The sequence below is a fragment of the Cydia pomonella genome, chromosome 7, assembly GCF_033807575.1.
Source record: "Cydia pomonella isolate Wapato2018A chromosome 7, ilCydPomo1, whole genome shotgun sequence".
Taxonomy (NCBI): Eukaryota; Metazoa; Arthropoda; class Insecta; order Lepidoptera; family Tortricidae; genus Cydia; species Cydia pomonella.
This window is the reverse complement of record NC_084709.1, coordinates 15,326,613-15,353,680: the sequence shown is the minus strand read 5'-3', so window position 1 is coordinate 15,353,680 and position 27,068 is coordinate 15,326,613. Positions and strand designations below refer to the sequence as shown.

The 27,068-nt window shown below is 34.4% G+C and overlaps 1 protein-coding gene across 3 annotated transcripts in view; it reads left to right on the top strand.

Annotated features, from left to right (window-relative positions):
- The window catches only part of LOC133519917 (elongation of very long chain fatty acids protein AAEL008004-like), a 43,082-nt gene that overhangs the window by 12,168 nt on the left and 3,846 nt on the right, over positions 1–27,068 (top strand). The window contains exons 2-8 of one of the 3 annotated variants that reach the window (XM_061854121.1): positions 8,930–8,993; positions 16,231–16,299; positions 18,085–18,167; positions 18,249–18,356; positions 19,970–20,050; positions 22,186–22,242; positions 25,713–25,955. In XM_061854121.1, the coding sequence (XP_061710105.1) occupies positions 16,242–16,299; positions 18,085–18,167; positions 18,249–18,356; positions 19,970–20,050; positions 22,186–22,242; positions 25,713–25,955 (630 nt within the window). In that variant the 5' untranslated portion in view covers positions 8,930–8,993; positions 16,231–16,241. Of the gene's footprint in view, positions 1–8,929; positions 8,994–16,043; positions 16,103–16,230; positions 16,300–18,084; positions 18,168–18,248; positions 18,357–19,969; positions 20,051–21,005; positions 21,090–22,185; positions 22,243–25,712; positions 25,956–27,068 lie in introns of those variants that run through there. The other 2 variants (XM_061854119.1, XM_061854120.1) reach the window with 2 other exon arrangements.

The following is a 27,068-nucleotide window of genomic DNA, read 5'->3' as shown; positions in this document are numbered from 1 at the left end:
ATTTATCATGGTAAAAACGATTTGATCAAACAAGTTAGTCGATACACAAGTTAAGACAAACATCGTAAATTTACATATTAGATTACTTATATTACACTGCCATATTAGAAAACAGTAGATACCTGCCATAAACATATTGAACTATGGAAATTACCTTTATATTCAGTGATTTTAAAGAAATCCTTTAAATTTAATCCATTAAAAAATAAAATGAGTATTTTTGTTAATAAAATAATGCAACACTTGCTACACTTTGCAATATATGTACCTAAATGATTTAGTCTCAGAACTTATGATACTTGAACAGTTAAACCCAATCGACGGTAAAATAAAACTCAATTAAGATAAATATATAAAAAAATATATATTATAGGACAGTTTTACACAGATCGACGTAGTCACACAGTTAGCTTAATAACTAATAAGGTTTGTACTAGACGACGATATACATAATATATAAATGCTTATATATAGAAAACATTCATAACTCAGGAACAAAATATGGGTCACTATCGACTAATAAACTTTATCAACTTTTGTTTATACTATTTATTTTATTAGTGAAGTTGCGCTACTACTACTATTTAGGTTTTTTATTTTGACCTTAACTCAGATTTTCATGCTTTTTAGGGTTCCGTACCCAAAGGGTAAAACGGGACCCTATTACTAAGACTCCGCTGTCCGTCCGTCCGTCCGTCTGTCCTCAGGCTGTATCTCATGAACCGTGATAGTTAGGCAGTTGAAATTTTCACAGATAGTGTATTTTTGTTGCCGCTATAACAACAAATAGGTACTAAAGAACAGAATAAATAAATATTTAAGGGGCCTCCCATACACGGTACGGAACCCTTCGTGGGCGAGTCCGACTCGCACTTGGCCGGTATTTTTGTTAGGTATAAGAGAGGTCTGGAACCCAAACAAGCAAGCAGCTTTACCTACTCGTACCTAAAAATCTAAAACAAACTAGGTACCTAATGAATCTCAAACAAAATCACGAATGTCGCGGAACTGATGGTGATGACCTCATAAATAGCAAACAATGTTATGGCTTACGTTATTTAAGAGCAACGTTAAAGCCCTGGCGTATTAGCACCCCAATGCTAAACACAACCGCAGTAACCGTACACACGGACTCTGGTCAAAGTTTTGCTATTAGTTAAGAATGCGAAGATTTTTTTATTCCTTCCGGAACTGAGGACATGTGATAAAGAGGTGTAAGTGCTCGCACCATAATAAAACAATTGTTTATTTAGTCATTTATGTAAAAGGTAAGGTATGTTTACTCTTAATCTTTTATTTATGCTCGGTGACGAAGCAGGCATACAGCACGAAGGCAGAATGTCAATAACAGTCCGGCCTCCCCACTTTACCAGTTACAATAAATGGTCATTTTTGCATTAATATGCCACAAGACTTACTGATCCGCAAGCTTTGAGCATGCGAATTGGAGGAGTAGGTAAGTTACCCACTACTTGGATGATTCACTGATCTGATAATGTATATTTAAGTCCCCATTAAGACGGTTCAAGAACTTGCATGCAATGCTCAATATATTTTTTGTATACTACGTCGGTGGCAAACAAGCATACGGCCCGCCTGATGGAAAGCAGTCTCCGTAGCCTATGTACGCCTGCAACTCCGGAGGATGCGCGTTGCCGACCCTAACCCCCCGTTGAGCTCTGGCAACCTTACTAATTATATTGCTAACTATACGTACAGAGTAGGTACAATGAATTCAGTCGATCGACCAAATATCGCAATGTAATAAAAATCGCTTGCAAGTTCTTGAACTGTTTAAATGAGTCTTAATACTTTTTACAAATACATTACACGTTCTCACCTACGATATCTATTAGTTCGTTGCGAATAATATTAAAACAGGAGTATTACATTATTTGCAGCAACAATAATGATCTATAATGATGGAAAAAACTCGACATTATCGTTTGAATCGATCGGGTCACTCATTATTTACTATGCTCATAATTACCCACTTGTCCCGTGCCTCAGTCTTCGTTCGTGTAAGCGTATTAAAAACGGCTTGCTTTTCATGGTTTAATATCATAATAAGTATTATATATACATGTCTTAATTCGTATTTTCCTGTGTTTCGTATGTTCCCTAGGATAGCTGTCAATTGAAGGCCAACAAAATTACCTACGTATATAAACATCAATTTGGGGAAAAATCTCGAAAATTCACGACAAAGACAATGCACACTGGCATGAGGTCTATTTGACAGTAAACGGACACAGTAGCCTATGTACGCTAATAACTAATCTATAGCCAAACATTTTATACAAAACTACTCAGCATACAAACAAAATGTATTCACTAGGCGGGTCTAGTCACCGGACAGGTCGTCAGATTTTCCTTATAGTGTCTTTGTCAGGTGCCATCTACATTTTCTTTGCTTCTTGAAGGCTGTTAAAACTACATTAAACGTTGCGACGACAGTACAAGTTAAGAATATAAATATGTAATTCCAAGTACACTGTATTCCCACGAGAGGACAGTGCACAGTGGTGCGAACCGAGACAAGACTATGTTACAGTCACCACGGCTTGTTTGTTGATTATTAGGAACATGAAGACAGTGGAAATATCATGATTGACGTGATTCGTAATTATAAAAGGTACCGCCAGTTGCTTTGCAAACTGCGCAAATCCTGTTATTGGTTATAATAAATTGAAAATGAATTAAAACTTCCGCACCAATACCCAAGTTAATGGAGATTTTTAGTTAGCGTATTTTGATATTATTGTATAAGTAAGTATAACCGATCGGTCGCATAAATTAAAGATTATAGTAAAATATAAACATTAAAGTCACGTCCTGCTTACAAAATACTAACGGCTTCTTTTTGTACAATCTTTTAAAAAACACTTCATGCAATCATTAGTAATTCCAAAAACCATTAAAAGAGTGAAACAAAACACAAAAATTGTCCGATCTCGCATTTTTATTGCCATCTCTACACCAAACACGATGACCTCGCTAAATCTATATGGTAAGTATTAGGTAACTTTTTCGCAACATAAGTATTTATAGAATAAGTAGGTAGCCAGCTTATCTAGTTTTATTGACCTTTAATACATGTGAACTTGAACTGTCACTTGTGAGTAAACCATGGAAATTGATTTTTGGCACGCATGCAGCATGACTTCGCGCGATACGTATGCGTTGAAAGTTTTCTTCAAACGTTTAATAACTTAATTGTATGGCAAGTTTTTAAAGAACTTCAAAGACCTGCTGTTAACCGATATCGAATACTCTCCTGTTTAGTCTATTCTATATAGTATCTTTACTTAGGTAATACTATTGGATATGAAGCGAAGAGCGAAATATGTGGGACTTACCTTTAGGTATAGGTAGTTTAGACATTAATTATTTTGGATATAAACGCCAACGTGCTGTTGATGTTAGTATTATAGGTAGGTAATGTAATTTTTATTTTGTACCAGAAAGTCTCATACTTTACCAAGAATTGATTTCGCATACATTTCGAACGGTGAAGGTGGATAGCCTTACTGGCCTCATTAAATCGTACAAGATTGCGTCTACAGATATATGTAGTATCTGTATTAATCTTACAACTGTTGATTGATGTTGCCGATTGATGTGTTCACATCTGTCTCTTAGCATAGCTATAATATTCAAACGAAACTTAAAATATGCTGATTATATTCGGCCTAACCTAATGCATAAATAACGTATTTATTTTACTATCTAACGTCGTATTTTTAGGTCGTGACGGACTTTTAGTGAAATCCATAACAATAGCTCGTATTTAAGTTAATTTAGTTGATGTTAAATGTGTCGAAAAGCGAGTGTCGTTGTGCGTTGCGCGGGAGCGCGAGCTGCTGCGGCCGCGGCGCGGGCGCCGCGCCGTGTCAGCGGTTACATAACTCTACGTGCAGCCAATGACCCACTTGATTCAATAGAACTAATCACAAAAACAAAACCTTATTATCTTTAACACTATATTTACATACACCCTTTACAGTTCTAGACTTGGGCAAATGCAGTTGTTCTTGTGGTTTGGAAATTATTTATCGTTAATATTATGTTTACCGATACATAAAGATAATAAATTTTATTATAACGTGGTAAATAAATAAAAAAATAAAAAAGCTTTATTTGTCCATGCAAAAAAAATCTAATAATTGCAATAATAATTCTATAGTGCGTTAACATACGATGTAACTTGAATAATATAAATTAATACTTATTGAATATTCATGCACTGGTAAATTTAACATAATTGGAATGAATTATATTTAATTATAATTAATTTATTTTCAATTATTGGTATTTAGATTGTTAGAATTTAGATATTTATAAATTTTAATTTAATTTTTGGATGGACCCCCTTCGGGTAAAAGCTTTTTTTTTAACGTGGTAAATACGACAGTAAAAGTGATGGATGCTGTACGGACGTAGTGGAGAAACCTACGTTAAAGGTCTTGTCCGCGGTAGAGTCAGATCTCGTGAGATCTCGGCCTTCGCAAGGACTCGAAACTCACCGTCGGGCCCTTGGCCCACCTCATAGGTTTACCTTCTTTTAAAGACAGTGACAATTAGATCATGTCTTATCTCGACTTCGTAACGCAGGCTTACACTGAAGCGAGCAATGGTTGAATGTTCAGGGCCCTCGGCCCTTTGCGGATTTTTTTCCTCACCTTTTTGGAAAGTCAAGATAAGTTCTGGTAGATGAATAAATAGTGAAACCAAGTGAATCTGACTTATTGAGGCGTCAAATAAAAATAAATACGCGCTGTTATACATAAAAATACAGGCTTAGCAATAATTTAATAAATGTAAACGAAAGATGTCTGTATCTTTTTGACTTCGATATCTGTCAATTATATACTACATCATCAATTCGCATGCGACTATCGCTCTAAGCCTGTTACAACACAAAAAAGATAGATTATCAATCTATGTAAATGACACATAAAGTATTGCCTGATAAGAGTAATGTTAATTGGTAGTTATAACGCGTTATCTAATCTGAGTCACATGTGAAGAAAAGATAAACCGTGTAGTCGTTATCCAAGTGATAATTTTTTGCTGACGCGAGAAACGTGTCAGTACGTCGTTTGCATCACAACTATCACGAGAATCCCGAAACACGTATCGCGGTGATAACGAAACCTTCTCATTGAGGCTTCTGTAAATAGTTTCAATGTGACTGAATTTTACGGAAGTGCTGACGTCTCGCTTTAACAAGATATTAAACACTAATATGTAAAATTTGGCTCGTACTTATCAGGCGTGATTTTGGATATCAGTGAAGTGTCGGACAGATTGTGAAACCGTAATAATTTGGACAGAGAGTTTGAAAAAGTCTAAATTACGTTGGTGCTGTTGAGACCTTGACAAGGACTGAAGTAAGTGCTTATAAACGTGCATAAATAAAATGAGTATTAGGTAACTACCTAAAAGATACCAAATCAAGGTTTTTTATGTTAGTGTCATATATCATATAGGGACAAATTTTTATAGAGGAAATTAGAACAAAATCACTATGTTCTGACCAATACCGTCACACTCAACTCGCCTGTAAATAAATAAATATTATAGGACATTATTACACAAATTGACTAAGTCCCATAGTAAGCTCAATATGGCTTGTGTCGAGGGTACTTAGACAACGTTTTATATAATATATTTATAAATACATAGTAAACACCCAAGACTCAGGAACAAATATCCATGCTCATCACACGAATAAAGGCCCTTACCAGATATTTTTTCTCAACTCATGGTCTCAAATAATGATACCTATATAGTTGCGTAGAACTTTATTTATCTGTTTATTTCAAACCATTTATTTACCATCTATCTCAAATACTCTGAAAATACACTTCTGTTTAAAATGTTGCTTGTCACGTATGATTAGTTATTTTATATTAAAATTATACTGCTATGGTATACGGGGCAATATTTGATTTGTAAATTATTTGACGAACAACGTTAGTTGGTCTAAAGTTGTTTAAGGTTTGCTTGTTAGTTTACAATAATCAAAAGAATATTATGTTTCATTCGTTATTTAATTGTATGATGAATATGATGATACACCGATGCATATCTACGTAACATAGTTACGAAAATATAACAAAGATATGAAAATTTACTCTCCATAAAATTGTATTAATTTCTCATATTATCAGTAGTAGAATGATATGATAAGAGTGACAATGATATTCCAGCCCGATAAGGCAATGCCAAGAGCCAGATGCTCCCGAACTAGGTCATGCCTAATCAGAGAAAATTATAAGCACTTGACAACCTTATAAGTTTACCACTTATCGCAGGCAGTTGCGTGGTGGTTTTCCTGTATGTAAATGGTACATAGTACATACACATAGCGTAGTTTTGCGACTGAAACTAGTTATCTAGTTTTAACGTCCTTAACCACATATTAATAACCTAGTTAACCATGATAACTTTTACCAACCTTTTACCCTTAACTTATTAATTGTAAGTAAAAGTTTTTCAGTGATTGTCAGGAATCCGAAGTGTTCATTGAAATTAAGCGCGATATTGCCATTGAGTTAATTTACCAAAACAAAGTGACACAGGGTTTATTCGTAGTAGCAAGCAAGTACTTACTCAATTGTTTCATCGCTTAAATTAACTGAAATTGAATAGGTAGGTAAGAATTTTCCTAAAAAAATGTTAACGAATAGGAACAGGATACTTATACTATGTTTAAAGTTAAGGTTTTGGATAAAGACCATTTTTTCCCGGATGTTGTTTTAAGAATAAAAATAAAATGTTTTTTTTTTTTTATATCACGCGACGGTATTTTATGCAAGCAAGCATACGGCCCGCCTGATGGTAAGCAGTCACCGTAGCCTATGGACGCCTGTGTTACATGCGCGTTGCGGACCCTTTAAAAATCTGTACACTCCTTTTTTGAAGAACCTCATACTGTAGACCTTCGGGAAAACCTCGGCAGGTAGCTCATTCCACAACCGGAGCGTGCGCGGGAGGAAGTTCCTCTTAAACCGCACAGTGCGTGACCGTTTAGGTTCTAGGGTGTGAGTATGAACACCCTGCCGACGGCGGGCGGTGCGGTGATAGAAAGTAGCCGTGGGCATCATGTCAAACAATTCTTCAGAGCACAGCCCATTGTACAAGCGGTAGAACACACATAAGGAGGCAAAGCCTCTCCTTAGACTTAAAGGTTCAATACCGCTTGTGAGTTTGGGATCGTCGACGATTCGTACAGCACGTCTTTGAACTGAGTCGAAGGGCCCAAGCTGGCATCGAGGTGCTCCTGCCCAAAGGTGACAGCAAGACTCCATATGGGATCTGACTTGCGATTTATAAAGTAGCAGTTTTTGGCCCTGGAGTAAAGTATCGCTTTGCTTTATTGAGCACACCGAGTTTTTTAGATGCCAGCGCAGCCTTCCCTGCCAGATGACTACGGAATATATTTTTTTATAAAATTGTATACCAAACGAATTAAATATTGTCCCTTGTCTTATACTTATTCGTGGGTTTTTATGTAGATAACCACTCGCAAACCTATATGTTCGGTATATATTAATACCTTCGTTTTAAAACAATGGCATGTAAAAATAGTGTTACATTTTTATTTAGATTTGTTGTAAAAGTTTATATTTTATAGAAATAAAGAACAAGTGAAAAATATGTGTTTAGTTCAATATACACATACTGATACATAATCCACTTCACTATAGATTCAAGTTGTGTTTTGCATCTAACGGCCCGATTCGATTCGAACTTTAAAATACGTCAAACATTTGCTGAATATACTATATGGATTAGAGACGTCACTTTGGATACTGACATATCCAATCCATGGGCCGTAAGACTAAATAGGTATAGTCTGGAAAACTTTCAGTTTTACAAATTGCTAAGATGATAGCTTCACTAACCATAACCATACAATCTGATAGTTACGAGTGTAGCCACCAATGTCTAATCTTTCGTCTGTCTAAAATTTCCTGTCTCTCCAAAGATAACTCGGGCTCGTCGGGACTCTGGTATAATTTCAGTTTTTGGTTCTTTTTGTATATTTTTAGTGATCTCTTACGTTCCTGGCTAATTCAAGTCACTTATAGGTATATTACTGGCGCATCATTAGTAACACCTAACTTCTTGCAACATTGTCTTTACGAATGTCATTTACCATTTTATGTGACTTTTTATAAGTATTTATAAAAAGTACAATATTCCTAATTATGGTTCATTTTATGACAAAGACTACTCCTTACTTCTACAATAAACTCCGTTTTCGAGGGAAATAAACAATTTAAATTTTAACCGTTTAGCCCAGGGGGCACCAATAAGTTTCTTCAGGGGTCCGGTTTTTAAAATAAAATTACCATCGCGGTCTGTTTCTAAGTTCATTTATTAAATAAGAAAGAAAATAGGTTGGCGGTCCGCTCTATCGCGTTACCGATACCGATTTAGTCATATTTTATGATTTTTTTTCTATCAGATTTACATGACAAAATATATATTCGAACGAAACAGACCTGCCAAAAATGCCTTTGATTTGAGTTAGGTACATGTTTTCGGCCTAAAATTTATGTCAATTGGATTTCCATTATAAAGAGCAAATAACTATAAATAAATAAAGTAATTCACATTAACGCAATCAATAATTACGTAGATTTGCATGTCCAACTTAAGCAATAAGACTAATTAATTTGGAATCATTATGTTTACCCACTTACTAATCACGGGCTTAATAAAGAAGTGTTTGTTATACAAAGAGGTACCCAGAACCTGGAGGCATAATTAGGTTCTAAAAGTATTTTACTGATACTTAAATGGTGTATCTGACACAAATGAGTGCGAGTGAGATGGACTCAAATCATATTATTGAAGTCTGAATTCGGCTCCAATCACCATCCCGGCGTTAATAGTTTGTATTGTTTGTTCACAGACACTAGTCGTGCCTGTTTGAGTGCAGTCAATTTTGGAAGTTGCCTCGACAGTTTAATCATAAGGTGAGCAAATATTATTATTTTCAATGCCTTTTTAAACATGTGTTGGGATCTGCATAAAGCGCACAACACACGAGCTAAGTTGTTTCAGAAATTCAGAGTCTGAACCTTTATGGTCACTGAACATCTGAATTTATTCCGGGACCATAGATTTTCCGCTTTAAATATCTGAAAATATTTAGATTACTGCAATGTGCCTTAAAGTTTTCATATTATAACCATGGTAGGACATCCCAAAATTTTCCTAAAAGTTCTAAGAAATATTATAGAACTAATGTTTGTTGCAATCATACCGCGACTATAGTTAAAATGTAGTATTTTATACAAACATGATATAATAGAGAGTTAGGCAACGAAGCTTGTTGAGTTGCCTAAGTAAGGTACGAGATTGAAAATCTTGATTATATCACTATTGTATTCAATACTTTTTCTACGAGACATCTAAAGTAATACTTTTTAATAATTAAGGAAATTTGTTATGTATCTCTGTGGACACTTTTGTCCACAGTCATAAACGAGTATAACATTCATTTCGATATGCTGAAGTCAACTATAAAAGAAATTGACAAATCACGTGCCGCCGCGCTCCCATAGAAAAGACTAAACGGGCGCGGCGCGGGACTGAATAGTCGAGCGTTTATGTCTTTTGCACTACATATTAGTGAGATATTTACCAATTTTCATTAATTATTAAGGTTTTATAGTAAAATAGTATTATTGTAGATGACTCGTAATAATTAACCACAAAACGATTTTATTTTACTAAAGGACTGATTCTAACGATTTCCATTATGTGGCGCTGATGCAACAGCGATCATTTTCTCATTAAGCATTATCAAAAATCCTTCAGCATTAGCGGATGACAGACGAATTAGAGTACTTATACGATTCTACGTAATCAATACATTTAATTTTACTAATACAATTAACTTTGAGTACATTTATATTACACACAAATACAATTAGAAACAAATACACACAAAACAATAAGATATAATTAAACTACGAGTACAATTCTAAATAAACTATCTTATTTCTAAAAGACCTCCGTGAGCTAATCTACGTAATTGGGAAGATCTTTGTAATACCGTAAATAACTAATATATACGGTTTATGTAACTACCTACTTATTGATTTATAGGTACTTCCATATGTTAGCGAAAATAAAACCGTTAGATAGAGATAGATCTAACTGATAATTATTAATATTTGAACAGTTACTTACTTTATGAAAACTAGTTTTTACTAATATAATGTTGTTAAAACGAGTTTTAATCAAGCATACAAGAAAAAAAGTTATACGGCTTTTTAACATGACATATAAGTATATAATATTAATAATAAATGTAACTTTAAATAAAAATTTAAAATGTTAAATGTAAGCCTTTCGGATTTTCTTATTCATCTGTAGGTACGTACTAGTGTAGGTACCGACGCCAGATCACATCAAATGATTAGATGCCTATGCAGAATGATCCTTTAGTTATCAATAAGTAACTCGTACTTACTGTGATTTTAGTACTTATATATTTATTGTGTTCCATGAGCATTAATATATGCTCATAATTATCATCAATTCAAACTATATTTTAACGATTTGCGAGTCAATAGGTACCTATTGTTACTGAACCAGACTAGTTATTATAATTTATTTAAATTACACTTACATTCATTTTATTAAACGTAAATACTAATTACTTGTGAAGACAATCCCATACAAAAATAATAAATACATTTATTAAGCCGAAGGACCAGATGACGCTTTAACATGTCATGTTATCTTCCAACGAAGATTCAAAAGCTAAGTCAGAAGTTAAAAAGCATTTATTGCAAACATATTACTTAATATTACATTACATAATGTGGACCCTGCAAGGGCGCAGCAATCATAAAAATAAATAACAAACTACTACAATAGTTTATTGTAATCAATCGGATTTTCCCAAAGATCGGCAGACGTAGCGTTTTTTTTAACAAGATCGTACAGAAGAGGAAGGCTGCCAACCGTTCGGATTTCCCGGGCTAAAGCTAGACACTATCCCTACAAATAATTTTACTTAAAAATAAAAACTATATAAGAGATTAAACGGCTATTTAAATTTTATTCTATAACTAGTGTCTTCGGTTAGTTCCGAAAGGAAAAAACACTACAAAGGGCTCTTATTACAATATAACATGAGTGATTTTTAAACGATTTTCGGGTTTATTGAGTAACTTAAAGATCAGTCTACATTATTCATCTACACATTTGATATGATCTGGCGTCGGTATCTAGTACCTAATAGGTACTAGGTCTAGGTACGTATCTTACTTACACATGCTTATATTTTCTCATATAATTGAAAGTTAGATAGATACATTAATTAATGTTACAATTATGATACAATTATGTCACAATAAAAACCCGTATAAGTTAAAACTTTTTTACAAGCTTTGATTTAACTTGCCCTGTTAGTAGAGTCTATGCGGAAGGAGAAGAGTCAAGGATTTTAAGGAAACTAATACATTCTACGACTCTTTCCGCACAGACTATATAATGTATGTTATTTTGTTAGTGTCAAATCTTGGAAGCTAAATCTGACCCACTTGCCGATTTTCGATTGAGCTGAAATGCATATTTATATGTAAGTCGGGTGACAATGCAATATTATGGTACCATCGAGCTGATCTATTGTTGTAGACAGGAGGTGGCCATAGGAACTATGTGATGAAACAACGCAACCTATTTGTGTTTGGGGTTTTTATAATTGTCTTGATGAGTAGGTATTATTTGCCTGCGGTAAGAAAAGTATAGTCAGCGACAAAAGCTTGTACCAAAAATGAAATTTTGGCCTAAAACTTGTTAACTGTATGCTTGCTTATATTTGTCAAAAGTAATTTTCATAAAGTACTTTGGTGATAACTAAAATTAGTTAACCATTCTAAAGTTATTAATTATCAGTTAGATCTATCTAACGGTTTATTTTTCGCTGACATATGTAAAAATTCAAAGTTAAAATTAATATATTCTTAATTTAAATAAGCCTAGCGACAAGCGCTTTTAAATTGTCATGTATTAACAATATTATCTTAATCTAAATCTATTATATATTACGGTATAAAATCGTTTAAGTACTTAACTTATATAAATATTATCAAACATCCCATTCACCTATATAGAGGTATGCCATTTGGCATTAAGTCCATCATTTGTACAGTCAAGTGTAAAAATATGGGTGTACACATCTTACTCAAAAATATGTCCCATAGCATCTTATTCCAGTGTAATAAGAGCGTAGTACCATATTTATGAGACGATTCTTTCGATACATATTTTTGCACTTGACTGTACATTGTCATATTTTGTGCAATAAAGATTAAATAAATAAATAAATGTCTTACCAACACCAAAGCTTACCAATATACATTTTAGTCTGTCATTGAATCCTAATTAACCTGGTGAAAATCTGATTCGTCTGTCATCCGCATCCGCAGGGCCACAAATATAGTTAGAATCAGTCTTTTAGATAGATGCTGTGTTATAACGCATTTTGCTTTCGTATGTCCGGATGTTCTCCTCTACAGGTCATAATTCTGTACCGATTCTCGTGAAATGTTGTGACCAGATTTTATGATTTAACATAGTTTTGTCCATCCAGTTTGTAGAAATTTTTCAAAATGTGGAATTTGGCATAAAGAATTTAAGCGCTAATAGCGGCTATGACGCTTAAGACCATACAAATACAAACGTTTATTTCTTAGAATATGGTACAAAGATGGTCAAATTACAATACGTGCGTCATATTTTACCTCTATCGGCGTAGAAATATTACAATTAAATTATTGCTAACATGCATACCTGGGTATATATTATAATATTTACTTATCCAGTTTTTATAAATCTTATAATCACCTAAGTATTGGCACAAAAGTAGTTAAATCAGGTTGTAATTACAATACAGTATACATTTAACTTATATTACCACATTAAAATAATTACTTTGTTAATAACTAAGAAACTCATTAATGGAATAAAAACACCATTTATATCTAGTGATTTATGTTATTTGAAATATTATTATATAATTTTATTGCCATGATAGGTACATACGTTTTTAGGGTTCCGTAGTTAACTAGGAACCCTTATAGTTTCGCCATGTCCGTCTGTCGGTCTGTCTGTCCGAGGCTTTGCTCCGTGGTCGTTAGTGCTAGAAAGCTGAAATTTGGCATGGATATATAAATCAATAAAGCCGACAAAGTCGTACAATAAAAATCTAAAAATTTAATTTTTTTTAGGGTACCTCCCCTACACGTAAAGTGGGGGTGAAATTTTTTTTTCACTTCAACCCTAGAATGTGGGGTATCGTTGGAAAGGTCCTTAAAAACTAATAGGGGTTTTCAAGAAACATTTTTTGATAAAGCGAATATATTCGGAGATAATCGCTACGAAAGAAAAAAAAAATGTGTCCCCCCCCTCTAACTTTTGAACCATAGGTCCAAAAAATATGAAAAAAATCGTGGAAGTAGAGCTTAAGAAAGACATTAAATGAAAACTATAGCGGACATGATCAGTTTAGCTGTTTTTGAGTTATCGCAAAAAGTTTTCCCTTCATAGTAAAAAGACTTACTTTAATTAGGTACTGATTATGCAAATTTGCCTATTTGTTTAACTTGGGTGAAAGGTACCGTTTCATCCCTTGGTTAACAATTTACTATACTTTAAGCTCCAGTTGAGCTTATTGTGACGGAAGAGTAACTACGGAACCCTATACTGAGCGTGGCCCGACATGCTCTTGGCCGGTTATTCCTAAATATGTTCACTCTTTGTCTAGGAACGTAGTTAAGTTTATTTGGATACCTTCCATTTGTTTTGTTTTCACTTTTAAATTTTCGAAGCTTAACGCGAGACTACAGCTCGCAGAACCACTAGTTTTAAGTGGGTACTTTTATTTTCGTAAAGGTGTAGTAATCAGGCATAAAGTGCCCCGCTGACCACAATCTACATAGGGGCGATTCAAAACTTACGTCACATAAATTTCATTTATTAAATAGGTAAGGTGAGGTAGGGGAAGTGCGCCGTGCCGTCTAAGTGCGCCTACCTTGAATATATCGAAAACTGCTTATATACTACTAATATTACTAGTATTCCACAACACTCTTAGAGTCTAAGTGTTGTAGAATACTAGAGCAATATTAGTAGTATATAAGCCTTCCTTCCCTACATATACTTCTATATTTAATAGTAGTTTATGTGACTACTACATAATAAAAGGCATTAAATAAAATACACGAGTGTGGGTTTAAGAAACGAACGAAGTGAGTTTCTTAAAAAGATCACACGAGTGTTTTAATGCCTAATTATGTACAGTTACACTATTTTATCTATACACATATTATAAACTTTCTATGAAATATTCACTAACCCAAATTACAGCCTCCGATAGGGCATCGTTGCCAAATCGAATCGGAACTCGCGGATATGTGGTGACGTCACCGAAACATTTTTATCGCTTATTTTAAACGAAATTTTTGCTATAGTTACCTTAAAAACAACAAAATATATTCATTTTATACTTAAAACTAATTAAAAGATAAACTGTAGGTCAAATGGCGGCAAATGAAAACTTTTTTTCACACATGTCGTTTTTTTTAATTCAGAGACAAACTAGAGTCGGGGGCCTATTTCCGTATCATTCGATTCAAACTAACATGCGATATATGTCAAAATTGACATTTCATTTCGAACAAAAAGGCATCTCGATTGATATTAGAATAGAGGTCAAATCGAATTGCTTTTTTTTTCAGAGATGTTCCAAATTTGAATGCATAACCAAATCGATTTTGATGTAGTTATGAAGCTATAACTACATTATCACAGGTAAGAAATTTGTTGTAACAAAACAGTTTATCGTAATGTTGGCCATTATTTAGGGATTTTGAAGGCATCATAGAGTGTTTATGATATGTGTGTAGATAAAATATTTTAAAATCACTTCAGTGAAGTAGGTTAATCGAGAGTCAGACACGAAGAATTCTGTACCTAATTTTATATCACGCAGTTAATGACCGCTGATGCTCCCCTGTCACATATCAGACATAGTTTGTTATTGAGGTTGTTGTAAGCTCCAACGTAGTTGACCCTCTTACCTCCTCAATGTGTAACGTTATTTATGGATTTCTCCTACTCCTGCTGTGATTAGTATGATTACCTTAGATTATCTACAACTGTGATGCATCAAACAAAAAATCAAACGTGGCAGAAAAGTATGTTTACTCCCTCTAGCGAATAACCGCGTCCCATATGCTTGCCGAGGCTTTGCGAAAGTATATATATACGCTATTAACGTCTTTTTTCTTAAACATTATATCATACCATAGAAAAAGATAACAAATAAGTATTAAAAAAAAATTAAGTTCGAAGGCTTGTTCTCCCATAGGAAATTTGAATTTTGGCGCCTTTTTCTACTGACAAAGTGGGTTTGCCAGAGCATATCTTATTTGTATAGTCTGTTAAGCCATTTCCGTCAGTAGAAAAAAGCAGCAAAATTAAAAAAAGGAGGGGCGAAGGGTTATCGTCCCATAGAAAATTTGAAATTCGCGCCTTTTTCAACTGACTTGTTTACAAACTTACTTGTTTAAAATACCGACAGACAAACAGACTTACATGACGAAACTATAAGGGTTTCGTTTTTGCCATTTTGGCTACGGAACCCTAAGAATGCTCATATAGTTTAGCCAGGGATCTTATTTCAAACATAAACAGACGGAATCATAATGTCTCAGTCTTTGTCTTAGGCTAGTACTAGAACTCAAAAGAAAGGGTTGTTTGTTCTCATTTACGGGCAAATCGGGTTTGCCTTTCTGGTATTTTTTATTACTATCTTTAAAAAATCCCCAGATATTTTTATTGTGGCAATCATCCTACCGCAACTGTCAGTAGTGTCAGTCAGATCGGACAAGAAATTGACGGGCTGGGCTGGGTAGTTCCAGCGATGTTTTTTATTAAAATTCCTTTAATTGCTTCCCGTTGTGCTAGATACTTGGATAGCTTTAATTAAACTGTTTAAGTTTTAGGTATATTATTCATGCAAAATAAGTTCAGTGTTTGAATTCAGTCAACTTGTCCTTTAAAGGTACATTAACCTTACTTATCACTTTGTTGCATCGGCTCCGCCTACCTAAAAACAGTAAAAACCCCGGGTAAAATAAGTGACTATCAATACCTTCTTTTTATTAATCATCACTTTCTTTTAATTTGCAGTAATCAACAAAATGGCGCTAGTTTTAGAATATATAGACCGTATGCATAAATTTATGGATAAATATGGAGGTAAGCGAATTTCATAATTATATGTATTTAGTATTAAGTATGCGCAAGTTTTTTTTTTTACTTAAAATTGGTTATAATTTTTTTATTATATAAATTAAATATTAACTAGCAGCAGATGCATTATTGATGTCATAAATAATAATTATAATAAAATATTATACCTACCATAAAACCATTATTAAGAGCAGTAGTTTGACACATTGTGTGACACCACTCCTAAAATTAACAGTTCAGTGTGTTAGGACAGATTCTATTTACAGCTGACCCATTAAAACACCACCGGTAGCTCTTCTGCAGTTTCATAATAAAACCCAAATTTTTGTTTGGGTTAGTTTACAAAAGTTGCTTGGTATTTAACTAAGAATTTCTTGATAAAATAATATTTGCAACAAAGGCCTTTCTCTGCTAAAAGTTTTTATTAGTGCTTTAACATAGAAACTGCATTTACAATAGAGATGGAGACCTTTATTTTCATCCGAATACACTTACATTACATGATATTTAACATTTGTGGCTTTCCATTACAGAAGGGTCCTTATGTTTCAAGTGCAATAAGCACCTTTTTATCTGAAAATCCAACAAAAATTTATGAATTTTTGTTGGATTTTCAGATAAAAGGACCCTTTTCTGATGGAAAGCCACATTAGACATCCAAATTTCAAGTCAATCTGATCACTAAAAGTTTGCCTTGCTAAGATAAAATAATGTTCTACAAGAATTATAAATAAATAATAATAAATATTATAGGATATTATTACACAAATTGACTAAGTCCCACAGTAAGGCTTGTGTTATGGGTATTGAGACAATGATAAAATGTATTATATAAATATTTATATATACTTAAATACATAGGAATAAATATCCGTGCTCATCACACAAATAAATGCCCTTACCAGGAATTGAACCCGGGACCATCGACTTCATATGCATGGTCTCTGCCCACTTGGCCAGGCAGCTCATTAGAATTGTTACTAGAGAAGTCTGTATTAGATTTTCCATTCATAAGACTTTATTTTTACAATAGCCGTTTACCTTTAACTGATGACCTATATGTCTCAAAGACATCATCACTTTTATTTTTAAAACACTCAACTTGTCAGTTGTCAGTCAGAGGTTAAGAACATTAGCAAATGAGGATATTAAATTTATTTCTGTGTTTATCACTAATTTTTTTTTTATCTTAGTATGTAATATGTACTACTACTGTGTTACTATTTAAATAAGTATATTGTTGCCTCATACTCATAGTACTAGTACTACAAGTCTTCACGCAAAATAGGCATAACAGTTGTCGATTTGCAGAAAATGCCCAGCATAACTAACTAACTACCACAAGTCTTGCTTAGTTTGGGGCCAGATTAGCCTTACCCCAAACATTTCTAAACTACATTTGTACAGAAAGATGGAATCAATATGAATATGTTTGTTATTAAATATGCCACAAAACACATGGTTATTAACTTGAATCCCTCACGACATGTTATTTCCTTATGCAATGTGCCTTTGTTAAGCAATTTTTTGTCAACCTAGCAAATCCAAATAAAATATAATTCATTGTTACACCTCCTGTTGAACAAGAACAAGCAAGTTATGGTCTGAATGGTCCAGCCAGTTATATTTCTAACTTCTTCACTAATATTTAATTTAATGTCCTGAATAAGAACAGTTTCAATTCAGTTACTTTACCTTAAATTATGTCTGTTTTATTGGATAAGGAAGGATTGAAAGGAAAAGAATGAATATACCAGTTAATTTTTATTTAACTATGTTTTTGTTTTACAGATTCCCGGACAAATCCATGGTTCCTGATGAGTTCCCCATTACCTACATTAATATTATGTTTAAGCTATGTTTATCTAGTCAAGGTATAGTACAAATATTTTATATTAATCTTATGAACTTATGTGTAATTTGTTCATAAACTTATGTCAATTTTTTATTTGCAGGTTCTAGGACCAAGGTTTATGGAAAACCGAAAACCATACAATTTAAAATATATTTTAATAGGATACAATTTTTTACAAGTGTTGTTCAGTACATGGCTGTTCTATGAGGTAAGACCAAAGCTCAATTTTTACATTTAGTTTAACCTAATAACAGACAAGAAAAAAAGCCTCATCGCTTTCTTAAGTCCTAAAAATTATGGAGTGGTAATTTTTGACGTATAATACCTAAGTGTACCCACTAAAGCGTTAAGTGTGCAATTTTTTTTGCTTGTTACAATTTTATTATAAATGAATGATGGTTACTATGATCAGCCTACTGTTCTCATATCGAGTTAATTGTCACTTGCTCAATGCTATTGTTCTGCGTAGGGAGGTCTAATTACTGCTTGAAACTTGTGACATTGTAATAGCGCCTTAATGACGGTGACGATGGCTGCTTTATGACCGGAGCTATCGTCAACAAGTTCCTATTAAAAGCAGATAGTACCTCGTGTGGTAGAAGGCATTCAACTTGATAACGATTAATATACGTTGTTTAAAACAGTGAAAGTTTCTCTTTCGATGTAATATAGATAAAGTTTGCATATATGATTCTCACAAAGATAGTTTATAACCTGGAAAAGGCAATAGGATACTTTTTATCCCGTAAGAGGGTGCCATAAGGGTAGCGATCTAGTACGAAAGTATTAGTTAATAAGGGTGAGGCAAGTTTAACGACTTCGACGAAGTCGCAGGCAGTGGCTAATTGTATATCAGATCATCGCATTACGGAACGCCGAGATCATAATCATAGTATTTTGATTAATATGTGCATAAAGTACCTATGTTCAATTATGCAAATACATATAAGAGACTGTCATCCTTCGGCAAGAACCCCAATATGTATCCGCACGCCGCTCCGGTGTGCGAGCGGGACATCGCTATATATATATGTTCATAACACCGTCTCGCTCACATATAAGAGCAGCATGCGGTCCGCATCAGTGTGATAACCGCATTACTGTTATTTACACAACAATGCTAGTTTCTTTTGTTTCTCATTGCGTCATGGTCATGAAAAGGGCAATTAAATTAGACCTTTAATGCAATATTTTATACAAAGACGAGTATATGTATTTATATACAGAACGATCGTGGAATTTAATGAAATCCAAAGTAGCAAAGCTGGCAGAGAAGTATGCTCCTCAAAAAAACATAAAACTATGCACGATGTTGCTTTTAGTGCACATATAACGAAAGCCAATGATAGATAATCTTATGTGCTCTGACCGAATTGAACTCAACATTATTGCTATAATTAATGTTTTTTGCTAGACCGTGCTAACTTAGCTATTGTAACTTGACTGAACTTGAAACCATTAATCTTCACTGAACATACATGGGGGTCAAATCGGTACCTAGCGTTTAATGTCCTCTATCATTGGCTTCCGTTTGACGCGTACCTACTAAAAGAAACAGCCTGTATAGTTTGTTGGTAACACTTACGTTTTTAAAATAGGACCTATACATATAACTTAGTTACATATTTTGATTGTTAACAATTAAATGCCATACGTGTAAGCATTCGCATTAATTCAACAATAGAAACAAATAACTTAAACTAGTGACTGATTACGTATGCGTAATTTATCACTAGTTTGCAACTTTACTTTTAGTACGTAAGTATAATATAATTAAGAAATCATCGAATCGATAATTTAATTTGAAATGCCCATGGCCAGTGCTTGATGGGGGGCTGGCTGCAGTATTACAGCTTAAGGTGCCAACCCGTGGACTACTCCGACAACCCCCTGGCTACGAGAGTAAGTAGGCTACCAGGTAGCCGGGGACCAGGATGCGACGATACTACTAACAGCTCACTGTATATAATATTTTATATTTGCAGGAATTATATGTAAATATAGGTATTTTTAAGTATGTAGCTAGGATTTTCAAGCACTTATTTCAACAACTGCCCCACCATGTTAAAAAAAGTAACATTCTATTTTTTTTTACGGTATTCGCGCGCTATTAAATTCCTAATTCAAAATGGTTTTCCATGTCAGTTTCGTTTAATATTCGTCGTGAAATTGACAATTTAAAAGTTAAATGAATCTGTTATTGACTATTCGTCATGCATTTCCGATTTATATACGGCAAATTGTTAACGTCAGATGCGAAATGTCAATTTGTTGAAATAAAAGCGAGGTGTATAATAAGACCAGTCGTTAATTCACGCGTCACATAAGTGCCGCAATTTATTTACATGGTCCAGCGCCAACGGTCACGTTTTGGCAATTTTCATATCGCGCCGCCTTGAATTAACGACTCAGTTGAAAAGTGAACCAGAGTCCTCAGTACAATGTTAACGTAAATACCGCTCTGAGAAACTGAGAACTCGCAGTTCATAGCTCAACTTCAGGTGATAAGATGTAGAGCGCGATAAATGACGTTCGCTGACGCGATTATATGTCTGGGTTATTGCTACTGTCTACGTATAACTCACAATTTTATTGAACCCCAACGAAAACTACAGTCACATGTCTATTTGTACCAGTTAAAATCAAGTTAATCCCGTGTTCAGTGGTACAAAACAATACTTCATTAGTAGTGTCAGCATGCGTCATTCGGATTACGGGAAAGTTATCAAAGTTATACTGCACACTAACCTGTAACAGTTGATTATGAAGACGATATAGCATGCGGCTATTGTGCTAAGATTGTCGAAGATGTACATATACCAGTAACACAGGGCCAGGTGTCGGTGTATTGTTTCAGATCGGGTTCTCTGGATGGTTCACAGGCAGGTATAACTATCAATGTCAGCCCGTCGACTACTCCAAACATCCACAGACAATGAGGGTGATTTACCAATTCAACCTTTTATTATACTTTCCTTTCAGATTAGCCCCCTCCTTCTTTGACTACTGCTGTTTCCCTACTGTTCTGTTTGTATCTTCCAAATCTCCGCACCTCTTTCCCTTTTAAACGTATACGCCTATTGTTTCAAGTATTTGACCGAGAGACCCGAGAGCAACGACTCGGCGTAATTTAGAACCCTTGTTGTAACAATTTTCTAATTAGAATCTTATAATTTATTTACTGTAGAATCTGTAGATGTGTTAGCATGTAAACGCATGCTATATAAGTTAATATGAAAAATGCCCATTAAGAAAGGTTTCCGTATAAAATTAGAACTAAGTCGCGGTCATATTCATTGAAATTCTCATTAATCGTTCAGAACTTTCTAACGAACTCACTGGAATAGAGGAAATTAAACTTCCTGTTTTACTCTTCCTTAGTTTTTTCTTCATTATGAATACGCACTTACGTGAACCTTGAATATAACTTTTCATAATTGGCATGTTCAAACCAATAGATTGTTGTCAAGTCTATTTTATACGTCTGCCTTTCAACGACGAGGGTGCCTATTCATTTGTGACCTCGTGGAGCCCCGAATCATTCATATCAATTTCTTGTCAACCTGTCCCAGGAGTTTAAATATACTACTTATGTAGCGTACAATGCTTTTAAAATCTGGCTTTTCTTTGGAGTATTAGATACTTATAGGTAAGCTTTTTTGATATAGGCACCCCAGTATGTGGCCCAGTTTTACGACGTTGTCTACAAACGTTTTTCACTAATATAGACTTGACAACTTATCTTCTTGTAGATTCTCCTTTCTTAACTCCACAAATGCACGAATGACTGCACGCTCTCTTGCACCAAAATTCTAACATCTTGTTTTATTATTTCTATGTTCTAACTACCTACCACTAATTCGAGTTAAGTATACGTATTCGATTGTTTTGATTCTCCTTTCTTCATTTTTTTCACTCTTATAACTGTTTATCTAAAAACAACTAGCCTATTTTTTTGTCATGATGAAAATATATTATAAATACTTTATATTCTAATATCCATTATTTTATTATAATATATTTTAACACGTTTTCAGATGGTACACGCTTGCTGGTGGTACTACTTCTCAAAATTCACAGAATTTTTCGATACGGTAAGTGCATCTTCTTATATCTTTTCAATCTCATGTAGATTTCGCTTTACCTACCCAATAAAAGTAAGAACCAGTTTTAACTAACCTACACTATGTTTAGCTTCAAAAGTATCAGTACTCGTACGTACAGTCGGTGTCCTACGTTAAGTACACATATACTACTTATATATAAAACTTTTCTGTATACAGCTAGTTAGCTAGGCGACGTGGCCGACGTTGGTATTGTTGATGTGCTTGTTTTTGCTTGTATATAAATTTCATGTTGACGTATAAAAGTACCATTCTGGCCTAATTGCTAAATAAATGTTGAAGTTGAAAAAAGTTGGAGCTCTTATTCGCACGTCATGTAGATCTATTTCAAGTATAGGTAACAGATTTTTCTCAAAAATGCAATGAAATGTTGACATGACTTACTTCAAATTAGGTCTGGAAATACTACAAAAATAATAAATAAATATTATAGGACATTATTACACAAATTGACTAAGTCCCACAATAAGCTCAATAAGGCTTGTGTTGAGGGAACTTAGACAACGATATATATAATATATAAATATTTATAAATACTTAAATACATAGAAAACACCCATGACTCAGGAACAAATATTCATGCTCATCACACGAATAAATGCCCTTACCAGGATTTGAACCTGGGACCATCAGCTTCGTAGGCAGGGTCACTACCCACTAGGCCAAACCGGTCGTCATATCAGGTGCGATGAGTGAATATGATACTTACTTACTCCGTTGGCTCAGCGACCCAAAATGAGACTTGGCCTCCGACACAAGACAGCGCCACTTTTCTCGGTGAATATGATATGTAAAGGAATTTCATACCGCCTTACACACCTAGGCCTGTAAGGCAACCTTCTTATGTTTTAATTAAACGTCAAATTATGGCATGTCTTGGCATTAAACCATAAAAAAACCTTTAAGCAAAATTCGGCCTATATTTTTTTTCTCTTTTGTGTTTGTTTATTATTATTTAAGGGTTTCCTTAAGGGGAACGAAGATTTTATTATTTTTACGCTGCGACGCGCGGTTTAGGCGATACAGCCCTATAAAGATTATTTTCTCAGTCATGCAGACATCTCTATAGGGCTGTATCTCCTAAACCGTGCGTCGTAGCTCAAAAATAATCAAATTTCCGTTCCCTTTTTAATAACTCCAAAGTGATAATAAAAAAAAAACACAAAGAAGAAAGAAAGAAAAATCTTCCTATTTCTTTATTATTATCATTTCATTGCAAGTTTGAGAAAAGCACTATACAAATCTCGGCGAGAAACGGGGTTGCCGGCCGCGTATCTCTAGCGACCTCGCTACGTTCGGCCGTCTATATCTACTTGTCCTGCAACCCTTCTTTTCCCGTCCTCTATAGTACTATTCCGGTTTGGGTCATTTAAACTAGTAAAAATAGTTTATTAACTGTTATCTATAACAATAACGTGCACGAGATTTTTTTCGTGATACGATGCTTACTTATCGCAACCCGGATAACGATAATCAACACGATGCAAGATATTTCATAGTCCAATAAAATAAAGTCATGCATCGCTTTTAAGCTTTTTAACTTATTTCTATCACATTGGGTGTTCTTTGTTTGGCACGAATGAAGGCTCCGTTTTTTTTTGCTGACCAGCTGGCGGCACTGTAGATGCATATCCAGAAAAACAGATCTGAAAATTCTGCTCTGGTTTTTTTAAATTAATACGTTCTAAGGGTATTTTAACGTCTAAATGATCCATTTTTTCCAACCTGATTAATTTTGCATATATTTCAGAGTGCACTTTTTTAAACAACTAACATTTATTGAATTATATCAATGTTTTCCATGATTAATCAAAAATAGAAAAATATTTACCACAATTATGAATACGGAGTGAAAATTCGCGATAAAAAAGCTTGCAAGTCTTGTAACCCCTAAAACTTCTATATGCATTTGACATTTTGAATGACCTCCGTCTAGACTAGCGCCCCTAGCGGCGACATTAAACGCGGTAGTCCTCGTTGTGATTTTTATGTACTGAGCGATCCTGTTCTAAATGGGTAATATTATACAGGGTGGACAAATAAGAATGATACACTTTGTTTTTAAATTTTAATTACAAGAAGTGGAAATTTTATTAAATATTTTTTTCATAAATATATTATTTAGGGTTGGCAATTGTATACGGAAGATAATTTCTGCCAAATGTCTACCACTAGCAGCAAGCAATTTTATCTCAAATGTTTCTGTGGTTTAAAACACGTTGTTTGCTCGATTAATTTTGAAAAAAAGTGACAGTGATTGGCACCCGAATTCCCCAAATGTTGCAGCTCTTGACTTATTTCTGTGGGGCTATCTAAAATTACGTGTATATGCTAACGAGCTGATGAAATTTAAACAGTTAAAACCGAGTATTCGACACAAATGTACTAAGATAACGCCAAAAATGTGCGAATAGATGCTGAACATTGGGATGATAAGGGCTTACATTTGCCTGCTGTTAGAGGTGGACATATGTCAGACATTATGTTTCGCATGAATTTGCTAACCCTGAAGAATATATTTTTAAAACAATACTTAATAATTTTTGAACTTAATACAGTTAAAATTTAAAAACAAAATGTATACTTCTTATTTGGCCACCCTGTAGGTATACTTTGTATTGCTCGAATTAAGTAAAATATTAAAGACTCAAGTACTTAAAAATAATTATTGTTCAGTAAACGATCAACTTCAACAACATAATAAGTATATTATTAATTATACTGAATTGTCGTTAGTAGGTATGACTATCTAGTACATGTTCGACATGCTGTTGCTACTGTAATTAGTTACTTATTCAGGCCCTTGTAGGCTGTAGTTAACTGTAATTAAATCTATCTTTATACGTAAATTACTTAATTTATTTATAACACACATACATACACGTGGCGCAATAACCTATTCCAAGACTGACTTGTCATTTCCATTGAAAAAAATCTAGACTTCTCTACCTTGTTACGTAAACAATGCTAGGATAGTTCAATTAAGTACAACAAAGAGTAGACTAAAAAAGGCCACTAGGTACAGTCAGCGTCAAATACTTTGTAGCAAACAAAGTAGCCAAATAGTTCGATACACCGTATATTTAGTATGGTGTACCGAACTATTTGGCCACTTTGACTGCTACAAAGTATTTGACGTTGACTGTACCTATTCTGAACAGATTCTTCAACGCTCGATTGCTCGCCTATATTCAATTTCATTTTTTAATGATAGAAATAATCTAAAACTAAGTACATCGATTTTTACCACGCTCGTTGTGCACGCCCGCGCGCGTGTATCATATTAAAACAGAAAAAAAAACCATTGAAGTTTGTACCTGAACTGTAAACCTTATCTTTCTCGAGCGCAGAGAAAAGTGACCTCCTGCATAGAAGTTTGTGTGCGAAGGTGCTAAGCGAATAGTATTGCTAATTTTACAAAACATTGATTTCCCTTTCAGATCTTCTTCGTATTAGCTAAGAAGTACGACCACGTATCCACCCTCCACGTGATCCACCACGGCGTGATGCCCATGTCCGTGTGGTTCGGCGTCAAATTCACGCCCGGCGGCCACTCCACGTTCTTCGGGCTGCTCAACACCTTCGTGCACATCGTCATGTACACGTACTATATGCTGTCGGCCATGGGACCCTCTGTGAGGAAGTACCTTTGGTGGAAGAAGTACCTCACTGGTCTACAAATGGTAAGTTTTATTTCACGTATTAATCGTATTATTACATTATGGTATTACTTATTTATAAGCTAACTAGCTAATGGATTTTACTGCCAGTGTTTTGATGGCATGTCAACACCGGGAAATACGTAGAAGTCCGATGGCAAATACATTTTTCTTTATTTTATACCTTAATGCTATTGGAACAAGAATTACTTACAAAGTACTCACTTAGATATGTAAATACTAATCTCACATAGCATAAAAATTAGCTTAGTTCTAGCAACTTCCTTAAAAAAAATGGATGTTCGCGTCGCACTTGTGGCATTTTAGCATCGACTTGGCACATCTCGCACCTATATTATAATGATGAAACGGAAGTGTAAAGTCAGATAATTCAAATACTATCTTTAGTAAGAAAATTTGTCATCGCCTCACGTTTGATACTTTGTCAAATGATAGTTCAGATGCTATTGTTAATTTAAAAAATCGACAGCCGGTTATATCGCGATGGTAAGAACATCAGCTGGTCGCATGAACATCGCTATACCTTTTTATGATAGCAATAACAAATCATGAACCTTTCACACTTCTAGCATTTCATCAGGCGTAACGCCTGAAAGCCATCAACGTATTACGCAATTCACACATTACGCATACTTTGCCGCACATAAAGTGGTAAGGCGCATATTTTTTACCTGTTAATTTTACAGCTGACGGTCTTTCCACCGCGATTCCTACCGGCTGACGGTATTTTTAATTTAAAAAGAATCTAAACTATCATCTGACAAAGTATCAGCCGGAAGGCGATGACTGACGAAATACGCTCCTAGCCCGCGGTCTATCTGTTCCTTAGATGAATTTAAGAAGTGGAGCCACCCAGATTGTTGATGCAGGTTTATTTCAGCGTCGGCGACGTCTGAGGTTAATAATTGTAAATTTAGGTTCTAAGTCAAGTTTCGTATCATTTTCAACTAAATTAAAGGATGTTGACGTAGATTTCATTCAAATGTTAGTTAGTGATTATTAATTCCCCATACAAACTTCCACCTCCCTTTTCACACCCTTAAGGGATAATTTTTGGGATGAAAAATATGCTGTGTTCTTCCTTGGGGCTCAAACTATCTCTATCCCAAATTTTAA